Source organism: Sorex araneus, chromosome 4, assembly GCF_027595985.1.
Source record: "Sorex araneus isolate mSorAra2 chromosome 4, mSorAra2.pri, whole genome shotgun sequence".
In the NCBI taxonomy this organism is placed as follows: Eukaryota; Metazoa; Chordata; class Mammalia; order Eulipotyphla; family Soricidae; genus Sorex; species Sorex araneus.
This window is the reverse complement of record NC_073305.1, coordinates 71,569,969-71,587,967: the sequence shown is the minus strand read 5'-3', so window position 1 is coordinate 71,587,967 and position 17,999 is coordinate 71,569,969. Positions and strand designations below refer to the sequence as shown.

The 17,999-nt window shown below is 48.6% G+C and overlaps 1 protein-coding gene across 2 annotated transcripts in view; it reads left to right on the top strand.

Moving 5' to 3' along the window:
• Window positions 1-17,999, top strand: part of DHRS7B (dehydrogenase/reductase 7B) — a 45,932-nt gene that overhangs the window by 22,843 nt on the left and 5,090 nt on the right. Inside the window, exons 2-6 of one of the 2 annotated variants that reach the window (XM_055137076.1) lie at window positions 2,428-2,606; window positions 9,276-9,385; window positions 12,960-13,176; window positions 14,110-14,202; window positions 17,141-17,293. In XM_055137076.1, coding sequence (XP_054993051.1) covers window positions 2,428-2,606; window positions 9,276-9,385; window positions 12,960-13,176; window positions 14,110-14,202; window positions 17,141-17,293 — 752 coding nt within the window. The remainder of the gene's footprint in view (window positions 1-2,427; window positions 2,607-9,275; window positions 9,386-12,959; window positions 13,177-14,109; window positions 14,203-17,140; window positions 17,294-17,999) is intronic. The other variant, XM_055137077.1, reaches the window with a different exon arrangement.

Genomic DNA, 17,999 nt, shown 5'->3' with positions numbered 1-17,999 from the left:
TGTCTAAAGCTCGGTTATGTGTAGGGGCTTCCTCCACCCTTGGAGAAGCCCACATTCTTTCTTTTTTTTGCTTTTTGGGTCACACCCGGTGATGCACAGGGGTCACTCCTGGCTCTGCACTCAGGAATTACCCCTGGCGATGCTCAGGGGACCATATGGGATGCTGGGAATCAAACCCGGGTCAGCCGCATGCAAGGCAAATGCCCTACCCGCTGTGCTATCATTCCAGCCCTCTTGAATGTATTACTCTTACCTCTCTATTCCTTTCTTATCCCTTCCTCCTATCCTCAAAAGCCTCTAAATAAAATCTGTTTACTTCACTGCTTGTATACTCCTGAAATTCTTTTCCGAGAGCGAGACAAGAATCCAGTAACCCTGGGTCTCAGGTGGTAGAGGCGGTTGGGGAGAAAGTGACCGTCTTTCTCCCTGCTTCACGTAAGTCACCCGTTGGGCCCACCGACATCAGGACCACTTTCACTCCTAGTTCATCCATTGTAGGCATGCCTGGGTGGGGACTGTAGCCTCTTGGAAGAAGTTTATAGAAGTCGATTAAGTGGGAGTCAGTGGCCGAGGATCATTTCTTTACCCATATTTGTCCAAGAATATTGGTAGTGGTGTTTTTTTTGTTTGCTTGTTTTATTATTATTTCTTTTGGTTTGGGGACTACACCCAGCAGTGCTCAGAGCCTACACCTGGTTCTGTGTTCAGGAATTGTTGCTGGATGGGCTCAGGAACCATATTTTGTGCCAGGGATCAAACCCAGGCCAGCCATATGCAAGGCAGGCACCCTACCAACTTGTACTCAGGTCCTGTTTTTTTATTTGATTTTTTTAAATGGACATTTATGAGTATAGGTGTATTTGAAAGGGGGATGAACAAAATTAGACTAGTTGAGGTTATCAAATCAGAGTGGAAACTTCGTAGTGCATAGGACAGCCCCTACTGAACCCCAAGTTCAGGATCAAAGCAGCACTTCATAGTGGACCCGTGTTGGGACTCGTGACTGATATACACAGAGTCAGAGTTTCAAGAAAGGAAGCAGAAATACATATATATTTAGTGTGTGGCGTTGAGTAGATGGGAGACTGGGTAGATGGGTGGGGCTTTACATACTTACGCCCAAACTGGTGAGTAACCGGAAGCTTCAGGTGAGTTCCTGGGAGCTCTTCTTCCTGAAGCAGATTACTGTGCCCCGGAGGGATGGGTGGGCATTTGTTTTGGTTTGTTCTTTGTCCCACACCCAGCGATGAGCACTTCTTTCAACTGAAGGCTGTTACTCCTTACCAGGCACATCCTTGATTTCCCTTTTATCCCATCTTGTGTTTAGCTTGTTTGGGGCAGGAGCACAGGTGAGGGGCCAGGATCAGGGGGCGCCTGAAGGGAAAAGGAAATTAGAAATAGAGGAAACTGGTGTTTCTTGAAAGTTGACTGGACACTGTTGTGCACATGTGCAGGCGCACACATATGACCTGCTGATTCTATCTGCCCCAGCAGCAGATGCTAAGTGAGAACACACTTCAGTGCACCCAGGGCAGCCTTTGTTAACCTGGGGCCATGTCTGTGCCCAGGCAGGCAAAGGGCAGCACCATTCTGCTGAAATCCCTTTGGCTGTCTGCAAGGCTCATAGCCAAAAATGTATTTGTGAGCCTTACCAGAAAATAGCTTTCTGCTCAGGAAGAAATATGCAACTTGTATGAGTTTTGTTTTTCTTTTTTTTCTTTCGTTTTGGGCTGCTCCTGGCTTGGTGCTTGGGGGTCACTCCTAGCAGTGTTCAGAAGATCATGTGGTATCAGAGATTAAACCCAGACTTTCTGCATGCAAAACATGTGCTTAACCCATAGAGCTATCACTCCAGCCACTGCCTTTATTTTCACAGCGGCAGGGCGTTTGCCTTGCACTGGGTTTTGATTCCTCCGTCCCTCTCAAAGAGCCCAGCAAGCTACCAAGAGTATCTCACCTGCACGGCAGAGCCTGGCAAGCTACCCGTGGTGTATTTGATATGCCAAAAATAGTAACAAGTCTCACCATGGAGACATTACTGGTGCCCGCTTGAGCAAATCAATGAGCAGTGATACAGTGATTTGTCCCACATATACTCAGATAGGGAATGGTAATGGGTAATATTTGGGTTCCCCAAAACAGGCTTCTGAAGGGGAACTGTGCGGGTCCTTGCAGGCCAGTGCCTCCTGGATTACTTGGGCACTGAGGTCTAAGCTGAAGTATTCTCTGTGGTCATTGTGGCCCCCTGAACCAGTGGGCAGTTCAGGTGGTTTCAGTTGCGCTGGAGCCAAGTGTCCAGGAATTGCGCACAGACCTGAAATTCGTGCAGGACAGAACAGGGGTTTGCATCAGACGAGGTGGAAGGTTTGGCACACCCCTTCAGTTTTCCCAACCTGTCTCTGATGAACTGAGTTTTGGTTCTTCCAGGAAGTGTTGGCTGAAGGTGCGGGCCATGGACTTTGTCTCGTCCACAGCCATCCTACCCCTGCTGGTGAGCTGTGTGGGAATCTATAGCGTCTTCAAGCTGCTGAAGCACTTGTTCAACAAGACTTACATCCAGAACTCAGTGGTCGTCATCACCGGTGCCACCTCAGGCCTAGGGCGAGGTGAGTGATGGGGCAGTATGTCAAGGGCAGGGAAGTTTGTCTATCCGGGAGTAGCTCAGTGTGTGCGGATAAGGCAGCAGGGTGGCTGCTCTGGGCATGCATTTGTCTGTGTCCTGTCCTGGCCTATTGGGAAAGAACTGCACCCCAGAGCCAGGCCCCGACTGGTCCTCGTGTCGAGCCTCAGCCCTGGGAGCCAGAGAGGATGCAGTCGGCTTGCACAGCCTCTTGCTATGGGCATCCCTAGGGATGTGCATCAGGAGTGTGAAGGCTCCGAATTTTCAAATACTCATTTGAATGACCCTCTGTGAGGGTCATTCAAAAGATGTCTTTTTTTTTTTTTTCCTGGGCTAAACCAGCATCCCAGGTGTGTGGCCTTCTACCCTGGTAGGCTTATGGCTGGGGATCACAGATCAGCGGGGCCTTGGCTGTTTCTTGACCAGGTTCCCAGGTTCCATCAGGATTTCATGAGCAGGTTGAGAGTCTGGGGCCAGCACTTGTGCATGACCTGGAAGCCTGGAGTCTGACCCACTCACAGACGTTTATCCTTTCACCTACGGACACCTACTGAGGGTCTGCAGGGGCAACACAGCCACGGCACAGGGTGATGCCTGGCCCATTCTCAGCATAAGCCCAGAATCCATAGCTCAGGCACTGATCCTGGACCAGGGCCCTGAAAGCCAGCAGAGGCGGCCTGAACTGCTCAGGTGCACGGTGGCTGCCTTGAGGGCGGAGGGGAGACAGCACCCTTGTGGAAGGGGGCACCTGCTCTCCTTGTGTGGTCAGGGTCCTGGCACCACTGCTCAGGGCCTGGGAAGGGGAGTCCTGCTATCTGCGTGAACTTGGGCACTTCTCCCTCGTTCCCACAGCTGAGAGAAGGCGCTCAGCCAGAAAAGTGCCAGGTCAAAGTTCAAGCCCATGATTCTGAATCCAGAACTGGGTTGGTCATGCATGAAGGGTAGGTGTCTCGGGCAAGGTGGGCTCAGGCCAGCAGGGAGGGCAGTGCCAACAGGCCCCAAGCTGGGAGCAGCACATTGTGAGGTACTGGTCAGTGCGTGAGTGTCCGGGTCACAAAGGATAAGTGGCTCGTTGTTGACCAGATGGAAGCTTTCGGTTTTATAAATTTATTCGTATCTGGGGGTGCCCCCTGTGTCTGACATTAGATATCCAGAGCTGCCCAGGGACAGCTGCAGCCAGGCTCCTTGGCACCGCTGCTCCTGACCTCACTCGGCTGCTATATATAGGGGCTCAGCAGCCATGCCTCACGCTCGGGGAGGAGCATGTTTGTGGAAGACCTTGACAAGGAGTCGAGAGTTGGCTGAGATGGCAAAGTGAGTTGCAGGTGTTCTGGCATGAGGATATTTGAGAAGGACCCTGTCCTCTCCATCTTATCACATTTCCACCCCTGGACTCCAGGACTGGAAGGGAATTGAAAATGTCATTGGGAGAAAAACAGAACCTCTGTCATATGTGTGTTTGGTATGTTATGCCAGCCATCTCCTGAATTCTAGGTCACTCTGCTGCTCTCTGCATTTCTCTCTCCCCCTCCAGCCTGACTGAAATCGGACCCAATTCCTGACAGTCACTAGCAGCCCAGGACACCGAGGACGTGCTGCTCTGTGAGGAGAACGTGCCCAGGTTGTCCTCAGGGGCCCTCCCAGCCACGTCAGCCACCCTGAAGATTGGGGTTATATGATGAGTCTAGACAGCTTTCCATTTTGCTCTATGTTGCAGTGATGCTATGTGAGCTTGTCCTTGTAAAACAGGGAGGCCCCTGACTAATGGAACAAAGTGTTCTAGGTGCCCTCTTTAGCCAGAGTCACCTGGGAGGTCATGAACTGCAGTCTTGATTGCTAAGCCAGGAGTGTCGGCCAGCACAGGCAACAGACCCAGTCGCCCTAGACAAACGGTACCTCGAGACTTTTCCTCTTTTTCACTTGGCCTTCCTAATTCCCTGTGTTAACTTTTTCAAGAAATGAAAATGGAATCTTTCCCATCCCTGGCTTTCATTCCTGGCACTCCCTACACAAACTTTCCTTTCCTCCCTTTAGGTCTTGGCTTGGAAACGAGCAGTGTAGGTGACATTTTCCAGAAGCCTTGTGTATGCTCCTTTGCCTCACCCACTTTGGATCTGTGTGTTTGTGCCCTTTTGTGCTACCTCATTCAATGTCCATTGCTTTGGTCAGGACAGAATAAAACAGGGTGAGGAAGAAACCAGGGCCAGAGAGATTCCTAGTCTTTGGGGACAATGTCGTAAACCAGATGGGTAGTTCTAGCCTAAAGAATGCTGGCATGTGGCTTGTGAGTGCAGAGAAAACTTCCCAGGAGATGGTTCAAGGGCCTGCTCCTAGGAAGCTTTGCTGCTCTGGTGAAAGGGCCTGCAGGACTTAGCTGGGGGCTCTCACCCCACAGACCACCCACAGCACCGTGGAGGCTGCAGTTTTGTGCCCTTCGTGAATGAGAAAGACAGTGAGAAAGCTAGTAAGAAAGATAACAGCACCTACAATGTACCGAGTCTAGCACCTCCTTCCAGAAAACTGTGCTGCCTGTATTATAGGGAGATGCTGGCTTGGGAGTGGCAAATACAACCCGTAAGAGCAGCGTGGGGGGACTGGAGGAGGGAAGTTTTGCCGTGGCGTGAGAGGGTTTTGCCCCCCGGACAGTCCAGCCAAAAAACCTTTCTCTCCCCTTCCCCGAAGGATTCCAGAGTCCCTTCTTACTTCCTGTTGTAGTTTTATTTATTTAATTTGGGGCCACATCCAACAGGGATTAGGGGAGTATGCGGTATCTGGTAGCCTGGGCCTCCACATGCAAAGCAAGTGGCCCTTGGAACCACCTCCCTGGGCCCTCCCCTCCTCTTTTAAGTCCTTCAAGTTCTAGAGAACTGTAGGCTTTCTGGGCAAGGGCTGCAGAAGCTGACTTCCATGCCTAAATCCTACGGCTCCCTTTCCCTCCTGGAGAGGAAGTGACAGTCTGGTTACTTGACCTTCCCTTGAGCAGGCCTCTCCATTCTGTAAACCTGATCTTAAAGGCCCGGCAGGCAAGGCACCGCTTGACTGCCAGGCCTCTGGGATCTGCTCTGGGGTCCAGTGGCTGCCTAGTCAGCCACGGATTGAGGAGTCTACACAGACCAGCCTGCAGGCATTTGGGTGGCTGAGCCTGGGTGAGGACAGGGCCTCCCAAACACTTTCCCATTTTCACCAATTTTTAGGATTTCTCACAAAAGAAGCTTTGAGGGGCTGGAGTGATAGCACAGCAGGTAGGGCATTTGCCTTGCATGTGGCCTACCCGGGTTTGATCCCAGCATCCCATATGGTCCCCCAGAACCGCCAGGAGTAATTCCTGAGTGTAGAGCCAGGAGTAACCCCTGTGCATCGCTGGGTGTGACCCAAAAAGCAAAAAAGAAAAAAAAAAAGAAAGAAAAAAATATTATACACACATACACACACACATATGGGGGGAAGTTTGTATGTATATACTCTTTTATTATTATTATTATTATTATTATTATTATTATTTGCTTTTTGGGTCACACCTGGCGATGCACAGGGGTTACTCCTGGCTCTGCACTCAGGAATTACCCCTGGCCGTGCTCAGGGGACCATATGGGATGCTGGGATCTGAACCCGGGTCGGCCGCGTGCAAGGCAAATGCCCTACCCGCTGTGCTATCTCTCCAGCCCCTATAATCATCTCTTACTGCTGTTCCTTCAACTCATTTAATCCTGGTACTGTTTTTTTGTTTGTTTTGTTTTGGGCCACACCTGGCAATGCTCAGGGGTTACTCCTGGCTCTGCACTCAGGAATCACTCTTGGTGGTGCCTGTTAGACTCTCTGTGGTGCCAGGATCAAGGGGATCAAATCCGCGTGGCTGCATGCAAGGCAGACACCTACCTACTGTACCATGGCTCCCACCCCAACCACCCCTCCCGTGTTGTTTCATCTGATTTTCACAAATGGGAGAAGAGAGAAATGAAGAAGTCACACCTAAGTGAGTGTCAGAAGTCAGAACACAGGAAGTTGCACTCAAGTTATTTCTCTTGGACACTCTTGGGCTGGAATGTCTCTCATACACTGTCAGTTTTCAGCACAGGGACATTGCTTTAGGCCATGTGTGAATTGGGGCGGGAGGAGGGTCTGTCCTCTGGGAAATATTTTTTTTACAGATATACATATAATCACATACGGCTCAACCTTTAACAACATGTTCATGATCTCTCATGGAAGGGCTTCATGGCCCCGGGTGAAATACAACAATCTTCACACTCTTTCCGCTAAGGAAACTTTTTGGGAGCATTTTCAGTGGTTTTTCATAACAAAAAATACAAAATAAATTATTTTGGTTCTGCTTTGGGGCAGGGATTGGGGTTCAGGATGGAAATTTCCAAAATATAGTGGTGGGAAGGTGTAATGGTGGTGGGATTGGTGTTCGAATATTAAGTGTAATCAAATATTGTGAACTACTTTATAAAATAGAAAAAATGATGTTGCTGTGACTTCTCCAGAGTATGTATGATGCTGAGAACTATCAACTAAATTCCTCTCCCTTCTCCTCTCCCTGGGTTCTGGGGCTCTCCCCTCCGCACTCCACCCCTGGGCTAGTCATGGCATGCTTCTCCATCCCCACCCCTTCATCCAGCACAGTTTCTTCCTGGGATTTAGACATCAAAGCTTGGAAGCTCTGCTCCTGTCTTGTACTGATACAAACCCAGGACTGCCCACAGCCCCGTTTCCCTCTTGTGGAGAATCAGACTAGAGAAAAGAAGCAGAGAAAGGTTGGCCAGCATTGAGAAGGCGGCTGGTGTCTGTGGCCAGCTCCCTGCACACCCCCATTCCTGTTCCTCACTTGTCTCAACCATGTGGCTCTTCTCCATGTTTGAACTCTACCCAACTCCTTCTGATACATCCTTGGTTTTTGTTTTGGTTTGGTTTTGCTTTGCTTCATTACGATTTGAGTCTCTTTTTTGCCACCAAAAGAATCTTGACTAGTGGGGCTGGAGCAATAGTACATACAGCCTTGTACGCGGCCAACCCGGGTTCAATTCCCAGTATCCCATATGGTCCCCCAAGCACTGCCAGGAGTAATTACTGAGTCAGGAGTAACCCCTGTGCATCGCCAGGTGTGACCCAAAAAACAAAAAAAAAAGAAAAGAATCTTGATTAGTGGCTAAGGCACTTACCTTGCACATGGTTGACCCAGCTTTTATCCCTGACACCCCATGTGGTCCCCTGAGCCAGCCACAAGTGATCTCTGAGTGCAGAGAGCACAGAGCCAGGTGTGGCCTCAAAACAAACAAAACCACAGTAACAACAACTACATCAACTAGGGGCCAGAGAGTACCAGCTGGTGGGGCCTTGCCTTCCAGATGGCCAGCCCACATTGTATCCCCAGCACCATGTATGATCCCAAGCCCATCAGGAATGGGTCTGAGCACAGAGCATGACTAAGCCCGGAGCTTACCACCAGGTGCGGCTCAAAAACCAAAAGAGGAGGGAAGAAGTGGGGGTGAAGAGGAGAGGGGAGGCGAGGGGAAAGAGGAGAGAGATCAGGAGGAGGAGGAAACCCTGAGCACCACCAAGTGTGGCCCCCCAAACTAAAGAGTGGGGGTGGGGAAGGAGGGGGGAGGTAGAAGTTGTTCCATCTGGTTCCAATGGTGCCTCAGCGCACCCTCTCCCAGAAAGCACAAAGCCAGCAGTAACCCCTGAGCACCACTGGGTATAGCCCAGTAACAACAATAAATTTATAATTTAAAAATAGGATGAAGCTGCCTTCATTATCCTTGGCTGTCTCAGGCACTCAGCACATTTTAATTCTTTAAGCTACAGCCATGTCATTTTCTAGCCCTGCAAGGCTATTTCTACTTTCTTACTTGCCACTTTCAAGTCCCAGCTATCTCCAGCCATGGTCCCTCAGTAGCTATAGTCAGACCCCTCTACCTCCAGCCCTCACTGGGGAAACAGCCCCTCAGACATTGGCAAGGGAGCAGCCCCCCGAGCTTGTCACAGAGCCCCATATTCATGTGTTTTTGCAGAATCATGCAAGTACCCCTAACAGGCATGTACCTACTGCACTGAAGTAACAGTCTGGCTCACACTAGAACACAGGCTGCCAGAGGCCTTGGCTCACCCTGGGTGACACTGGCTGTCACTAAGCACTACCCTTATCCTCACTGAGCTTCCTTGGTTGTGAAAAGGGGACGCAGCACAGAGGGTGACTGAGAGCCAAAGATCATTAAGAAAGTTCTGAGCACAGTTTGCAGTAGACCTTCCCACCTGTCCCCCCTTTCCCCTTGCCGTGTGGGTCACTTTCATCACTTGCTGGAAGGTCTAAAGGCACCAACAGCTTTTTGTTGGTGGGGCCCTAATTCCTAGCTCTGAGCCTCACCCATGCCGGGAGCTATTGCATCCAGTGCCGAGCCTAGTTCAGGGCTGCTTCCTTCTGGTCATTTATTTTGGGGGACATTAAGACACAGGCTGTGGGAGATGATTGGAAAGAAGGTTATTTCATTCCCAGCCTACAAAAAGAAACCAATAAAATGGAGCTAATGCATCCATGCTGAGTTCTTAAGAAACACATCCGTGTTCTGCAACATCAGGTAAGTTGAAACTGAGCTACAGTGGAGAAGAAAAGCATTCACTTCCTCATTTGCTAAGGTTCTTTCTTTTCCCTTAGAATGTGCCAGAGTCTTCTATGCAGTAGGAGCAAAGCTGGTGCTCTGTGGACGGAACAAGGAGGCCCTCGAAGAGCTCACAGAAGAACTCATGGCTTCTCCCACTGCCCAGGTGAGCCCAGGGGTGTTCTCGGTGAGAAGGCGCATCTCTGAAGGTGGGAGACATCTCTGCTGTCACGGTACACATCAGTGCACCTGTCAGCAACGTCCGTGCACACAACCTGTCACCATCCCCAACAGAAATTCTGTACTTGACAGAATTTCTTTCACTCTTCTGCTACTGGGAACATTGGTGTACAATATCTGAGTTCTTAGTTTCAGGTAGTTTTGAAGTGGAATCTCAGTTACATGGTATATTTCCTTTTGAGGAAATGCCAAATTGCTGATCTTTTGAAAAGAACCAACTTTCAGCATTGTATTTTTCTATCCTATTTTATCATCCTAAATCTTTTTTTATTTCCTTCCTTTGCTCGCTTTGGGTTCAGTTTGCTGATTTCTATTTCCCTAAGTTTGTAAAGTTTTAGTTTACCTTCAGTTATTGATTTCTAGCTTCATCACATTGTGGTTAGAAAAGATACTTTATACGATAAGGTCTGTCTTCTAAAATCTGTTGTTTTCGGGTAGGGATGATGTTCAAGAGGCAGCACATGTGTTTTGCTTGCCCCTCCTAGCAGCACCTTGTGTGACCCCCATGATAATAAAAAATAAATAGGGGCTCTCTCCATCTTGCAGAAGCCTGCATTCTCTCCTGAGCACATTACTCTGTCTCTCTTCCTTCTTCCCTCCAAAAACCCTCCAAATAAAATCTGCATACTTTCCCCAAAGTAAAAAAAATAAATAAAAGTTGGGCTTGGAGAGATAGTACAGAATGAGGCATGTCTGTATGTGGCCCCTTCAAAATAAAACTTGTTGAGTTCTTTTGGTGACCTAGACTGTGCTGCTGTTGGGCAGAATATTCTGTGATCTCTGGGTTTGTCCTACTTGGTCCTGAGCTTCTTGGTTTCATATCTTTCATTAAATTTGGGAAGCTGTCACTCCTCATTCTCCTTCCTTCTTCCCAGATTTCCACCATGTGTATATTGCACTTGCCACGTACTTGATGCACCACTAGATCCTTGGACTAGGTTTACTTTCCTCCTTTTATTTTCTTGTTTGCTTTCAGACACAATAATTTCAAGTCTTGGGTCGGAACAGTGCTACAATGGGGAAGGTGTCTGCCTTGTCTTTGCCTACCCAGATATGATCCCTGGCATCATATGGTGCCCCAAGCCCTGCCAAGTATGATTCTGGAGTGCAGAGTCAGAGCTAAGCTCTGATCACTGCCAGATTTGGCCCGAAAACAGAAACAATAATAATAATTTTAGTTTTCTCTTTTCAAGTTCATTGATTCTTTTTTCCATGTGCTTTTTATTTTTGTTTTTGGTTTTTGGTCACCCACAGTGGTGCTCAGGACTTACTCTTGGTTCTGCACTTGGGGTCACTCCTGGAGGTGTTTGGGGGGCCAGATGGGATCCAGGGATCAAACCTGGGTCGGCCTTGTGCAAAGCAAGTGCCCTACTTGCTGTACTATATTTCTGGACCCTCTTCTACTCACTTTAAATATGATCTGGGGGCCAGAGCGACAGTACAGCAGCTGGGGCTTTTGCCTTACAAATGGCCAAACCTGAATTGGATCCCCAGCAACTCATATGGTACCCTGAGCACTCTCAGGAGTGTTTGCTGAGTGCAGAGCCAGAAGTAAACCCTGAGCACTGCCAGTGTGGCCCAAAACAAAACAAAAACAACAACAAATCTGATTTGGAACCCCTGTGGTGTCGCTTTTATTTCAGATTTTATACTTTTGAGCTCCAGAGTTGTTTCATAAATTCAGCTTCTTTTATTTTTTTTCTACATCAATTTTTTTTTGCCTACTCTTAAGTTTTCCTTCAGCTTTGAGCAGTTTAGACAGTCTTTTTGTAGCCAGTTTATCATCTGGGGTTTTCCAGGTATGTTTTCCAAGGATTTATAATTTTGAATACCTAAAACTCTCGGCATGATTTCTTTACATCCACTGGAAGCTACTTCTCAGCTGCTTCTGGTTGAAATAATGTCAACCTGCTTTCATGACCCACCTCAGACATCAAAGTTGCAGCACCATTCTGATGTTTAGATGAGATCATTATTGCCTAGTTTGGCTATCTCAAACGGCACGAGAAAATGATTACCTTTCCTTTATCCACCTGCCATTGTGCTGGGTTTCAGGGATAGGTAGGTACCTCCAAACTGAGTGCCAAAATTGGATAAAATTGGGGTCATAGAGATAAGGTGGGCAAGGTGCTTGTTTTGTATGTAGCTGATCGGGATTTGATCCCTGGCATCCCTTACGGTACCCTGAGCCCTGCCAGGACTAGGCACAGAGTCAGGAGTAAGCCCCAAGCACTGTGGCTCAAAACCAAACCCCCCCCAAATTAATTTTTTTAAATAAAATTATCTACAATTTGCCAAGTAAGCACTCTCCTGGAAGTTACATTTTAACAGACTCCAAGGTCCTCAAACTAGGCACTCCAAGGAATTTCTGCCAGTGTGGTAGAGAGAGGATTCCTAGCACTGTTCTGCCTGGAATCTTCCCTGATTCCATAGCCTGCCACCCCATCTTTTTGTTCTTCTATTTAACTTGCTTTTTATTGGGAACCCTCAAAGTTAGATTGTTCAGTTAATCAGTTCTCTCACAGCTTCTTCCATTTTAGAATTCACTTGTGTCTCCCACTAGATTGTGTCTCACAAGTGCAGGAACTATTTATGTCATGCTTTCTGCTCTGGCCCCAGTTGTGGCATATTGAGAATATATAAAAAGCGTTTTATGGGCCAGAGAGATAAAATGGGAAGTAAGGCCTTTGCCTTTCATGTGGCCAACTCTGCTTCAACCTCCTGCACCAATTGAGCCTCCAGATATGGCTGGGATGACCCCAAGGGGGAGGGGGAGAAGGGCCAGAAAGATATACTATACCTTACATGCAGCAGACCCAGATTCAATCCCTAGACCCAGATTCATGGTCCCCTGAAGCACACTAGTATTGATCCCTGAGCACAGAGCCAGGGGTAAGCCCTGAGCAACGCCAGGTATGGCCAAAAAACAAACCAAAGGGGCTGGAGAGATAGCACAGCGGGTAGGGCATTTGCCTTGCACGCGGCTGACCCGAGTTCAAATCCCAGCATCCCATATGGTCCCCTGAGTACGGCCAGGGGTAATTCCTGAGTGCAGAGCCAGGAGTAACCCCTGTGCATCGCCAGGTGTGACCCAAAAAAAAAGCAAAAAAAAAAAAAAAAAACCCAAACCAAAAATAAAGCATCATGAATAATGGAGGGAAAAGACTTAACCAGAAGTACTCCCAATAGAGACACTGGTTTTTATGATGATGTATAGCATAGTACAGTGCTGCCCAGGCAACAAAAGAGCTGTGATTAATGGTTCTTGTGGTGAGCTGCTACAGTAATCACCACCATATGGGTTCTGCCCTGTATAATTAGGAGAGAAGCTGTCCGGGCCAGAGACTAGGATCCCGCAGGCCCCATCTCTTGAGAAATGAATTGCTGCTCACCTGTTGTTTTATGGCCAGTAGGCCTCTCCTAGGACTGTGACATGGAGGGACATGAAGACATGACCTCTCACTCAGAAATTGGGTTGGGTTTCTCTCTCATCTGCCTAGGACCAAGCGCACAAGCCATGCACAGTGGTCTTTGACCTCACAGACCTTGAGGCCATCACTGAATCCACAGCTGAGATTCTCGACTGCTTTGGCTATGTGGATGTGCTCATCAACAATGCCGGCATCAGCTACCGTGGTGACATCATCGACACCAGCATCGACGTGGACAAGAAAGTCATGGATACAAACTACTTTGGCCCAGTTGCCCTCACTAAAGGTGACCATCTTGCATTTTAAAAAGCGAAGCAAAACCAAACAAACGGAAACATTGGTATGATATGTTGACATTCTTTTTACGCACTGGTTCCTTTCCAGCCAGACATTTACTGTCCTTCTCCTGGATTTGGTTTTGCTTGCTTTTTTTCTATTTTATGGCTCTATCTATTTTATGGTTTTAAATCAAGATGCTCCCCTGAATAACAGCTTTACTTGCAGAATGTTGCCTCCATTTCTTTTTCAGGGTGCTTGCAAACCCCTAGAAAATAGGGATAGTTTGGAGCCAGAAAAATAGTGTAGTGGCTGCGGCCAACCTGGTTCATTCTCCTGCACTGCATATGGTCCCCCAAGGACCACCAGTAGTGATCCCTGAACACAGAGCCAAGAATAATCCCTGAGTACTGCTAAGTATAGCCCCAAAACAAAACAAAAACTTAATTTAAAAGAAAGGAAAGTGGCTGGAGCAATAGCACAGGGGGTAGGGTGTTTGCCTTGCACGCAGCCGACCCAGGTTCAATTCCCAGCATCCCCTGAGCACCGCCTGGAGTAATTCCTGAGTGTAGAGCCAGGAGTAACCCCTGAGCATCGCCGGATATGACCCAAAAAGCCAAAAAAAGAAATAGGGATAGTTTCATTCGGAGAGAGTACAGGGGTTAAGGTGCTTTTCCTTGCACACAACTAACCCGGGTTCAGTTCCCAGCACCCCATTGGTCCCCCAAATACTGCTCAGTGATCTGAGCATACAGCCAGGGCCCACCTCTCTCTCCTTGCTCTCCTCCTTGCCAGGTGCAGGAAGCCTGAGTTCCCACACACCATGTTTTCCTCCCTGGGAATCCCACTGTCACCCCTTGTGCTCTGAGAGGGAAGGACTCCCCTAGTGCGTTGCAGGAGCAGAAGACAAGGCCCCTGCTAAAGCCTCTGCCTCTTTCCCCAGCACTGCTACCCTCTATGATGACACGGCGGCAAGGCCACATCGTTGCCATCAGCAGCATCCAGGGAAAAATCAGCATTCCTTTTCGGTCCGCATGTAAGTACTTTGTCTCCCTCTGACAAATGCTTGCATTGTTTCCCCCCTCCCATTATAAGAACAGCACATACAGAATTCAGACCTTAGAGCAGTTCTCACTACAGAATGTGAAAGAACATCATCAGAATGTGTTCTCCGAACAGAATGCCTCTGTTCAAGTTCCAGCTCCACCCTTTCCCCTATGTGTGACCTTGAGCAAATGTCCCCATCCCCCTGCACCCCAGTCCTCTGTCAAGTGGAGACAGGGCAGCCGCTCTCTTGGAGGGCTCCTGGAAGGTTGGTTCCCTGTGGGCGCTGGGTGGAATGCTGGAGCAGCTTCAGGCCTTATACCAGACATGTGTCAGCTGCTACTGAGGCACTGTCAATTTCCCAGGCAGCCCACACTTGAGGCACTTTATCACTTTGTTGCATGTGTCTCTAAAGAGTTTCCACATAGACCAAACATACAGTTTTGTGTCTCTTTTATTTCACTTACATCAGAAAACAAGAGCTCCCTTAATCCTTTGAAGTGATATACATAGCTAATTGTTGAATACATGTAGTATCATTTGCTTATGCATTTTCCTTAAGGTTTTCTTAAGGTATTGGGCCATTAGAAGTGATGTGCCTGCAGTGGGTAGGGCGTTTGCCTTGCACACAGCCGACCCAGGTTTGATTCCCAGCATCTCATATGGTCCCTTGAGCACCGCCAGGAGTAATTCCTGAGTGCATGAGCCAGGAGTAACCCCTGTGCATTGCCGGGTGTGACCCAAAAAGCAAAAAAAAAAAAAGGAAGTAATGTACCTGCCAGAACCATCTCTGAGCACTCTTGGTGAAAGGGCTTCCTCAGTGCACAGGCCCCAGGTGGAAATATTAGGTAGGAAGAAAACATTAAAACTGCAAAACTGACTTCCAAGTGACACTCCTTCATTGCAGAGAATGGTGACACTAACATTTTATTCCGCTGTCTGCCATCAGGTTGCAGCAACAAATAAATTGGGCTCCACCCAGCAGTCCTCAGGACTGACTCCTGGCTCTGCTTTTAGGAATCACTCCTGGCAGACTCAGGGGAGCCTATGGGGTGCCAGAGATGAAACCTGGTGAGGAGTATGCAAGGCAAGCACCTTCCCCCCTGTACTGTGTCTCTGTCCCCAGAAGCTAGTTTTGTTCTTAAAATATTATGAAGGTTGGGGGTAAAGAGATAGCACAGTGGGTAGGGTGCTTGCCTTGCATGTGGCCAACCCAGGTTTTATCCATGGCAGCCCAAAGGGTCCCTGAGGACTGCCAGGGATGATTCCTGAGTCCTCATGTGAGTACTTTGTCTCCCAGAGCCAGGAGTAACCCCTGAATATTGCTGGGTGTGATACAAAAACAATAAAACGGAACAAAACTATTCCAAAGGTAATTTTTCAGGCTTCACAGTAATTCAAGTCCTGGCTCCTCCTCTGGAAGGAAGGATTGTCTCATGGCAGAGGAAGGCGTGGAGTGGAGCCCCACTCGGGAAAGACAGACCAGCATCCAGTTTGCTGACAGGGCGCAGCCAGCTGAGCTGAAACTGCGACAGAAACCACTGCCTGTCTCAAGGCAGCAGTTCCAGTTTGGGTCTCGTATTTCTTGGGCAAGTTGCCTTTAATTCATCAGACCCTCTCTTTTCATGTTTGTGAAGTGAGATTTAACAATCATCATCCATGTTCACAAAACTGCCTTAAGGGTGAAGTGCAAAAACTGGAGATGATGTCTTTTATATGGGGGCTGGAAAGATCATGCAGCAGGTAGAGCACTTTCCTTGCTGACCCGGGTTCAATTTCTAGCACAACATATGGTTCCCTGAGTCTCTCCAGGGGTGATCCCTAAGCACAAGAGCCCCAAGGGAGCCATGAGCACTGCTGGTGTGAGGAAGGAAGATGGGAGGACCTTTATAAAGTGTTCATATTTGTTTCTGTAGTTGCTGTTTCCCTGTTTGCCAGCTGTTTCAGCTCCTTTTTATTTTTGAACTTTTTTAAACTTGGGGGCACACCAAGCAGTGCTCAGTGCTTATTCCTGGCAGGCTTGGGGGACCTTACGGGGTGCCTGGCATAGAACCTGGTCTGCTGCGTGTAGAACAAAGGGCAGTATTATTATTCCAGTCTCTCTGTTTCAACTCTTGACTCCGAATACTTTAATATGTTCCCTAAGAACAGGTTATGATACCCGTCTAAATGACAAAATGGATCTTGCTATAATACTATGATCTTAGAAAGTTTGTTTGGTTTTGGTTTTTGAGTAATACCCAGTGAGGCTCAGGTGTTACTCCCAACTCTGCACTCAGGTATTATTCCCAGCGGGGCTTAGGGGACCATATGGGAAGCTGGGAATTGAACCCAAGTTGGTCGTATGCAAGACAAGCATACCTTACCCACTGTACTATCTTTCTGGCTCTGTTTTGGTTTTGTTTGGGGTTGGGGGGATGGGTGGGTTACACCCAACTATGCCCAGGGCATATTACTCGCTCTGTGCTCAGGGATCACTCCTGATGGGATTCAGCATATTTGGGTTGGGATAGGACAGCTGCATGCAACAAAGTGTGAGGTTTATTTATTTGTTTGCTTGTTTGTTTGTTAATTAAAAGAGAATAAATGGGGAACAGAGAGATAGTATAGCAAGAACAGTGTCTTGTTTGGCTGATCCATTATTGATCCCCTGTATCCCGTATGGTCCCCTAAACCCTTCCTGATTGCAGAGCCAGCATCACCAGGTGTGGCCCAGAAGCCAAGCACTACAAGGGGGAAGAGGGGAAGGAAGGGAGGGAGGAAGAGAGGGAGGGAGGGAGGGAGGGAGGGAGGGAGGGAGGGAGGGAGGGAGGGAGGGAGGGAGGGAGGGAGGGAGGAGGGAGGGGAGAGAGAATGTGAATGACTATATGGGCTTGTTCCAAACCATGTTCCACGCCATCTCACTCATGTCCCTTGCCCCCGCTTTGTAGATGCAGCCTCCAAGCATGCAACCCAGGCGTTCTTTGACTGTCTGCGTGCAGAGATGGAGCAGTATGGGATCGAGGTGACTGTGATCAGCCCCGGCTACATCCACACCAACCTCTCTCTCAACGCCATCACCTCCAATGGGTCCAGATACGGAGGTGAGGTCAGGGTTCTCCTCAGGGAGGAGCTATCAGTTACCGAGGCTGAGCCCTGTGCCTCTTGCCTGAATGACTGTTTGGGCTCTTCTCATTTGGAATCTAATTTTTAAAACAAAAGAGCACGAGTGTCAGAGGCTTCTGCTGCGGCTCATCTTCCTAACCAGGAGCATCACCACGGTAGCTCTTAAGAGGGTTCCCCAGAGACCAAGTCCCCAAGTCAGAATGCCGCCAGACTAACCTGGCTTTGGTCAATCAGCCTCATGAAAAACATGGGTTTCGTGGCCTAAGAGGCTCCCTGCACAGAGCATGTGTGAGAAATAACCAGGTCACTGCCCTCAGAGTAAATGGCCCTGTCTTAGGGGCACACCAGCTGGTATCCGGCCAGAGCCAGCATGCGGCTGACCTGCAGTCATCCTCGTGGGCTGAAGGCCTGGCCGAGCCTCTGCTAGGCCACAGAGACAAGACCTAAGAGTTGACGCTGGCATGAGTGGCCCTGGCTCAGGTTTCCCAAGCTCAGCAAACCCTGCCCACCCCACTGTGCAGAGATGGAGGCAGGAACCTGGCACGTCCACACCTATTTTTACCTAGAGGAAACTTTTAAGAAGTTTCCTCTATGGCATTTAAAAAATAGAAACCAACTAGACTCCTGTTCAAAAAAACCACAAAGAACGGATGGGTGGGGGGGTGTAGGGAGCTATAGTACTGC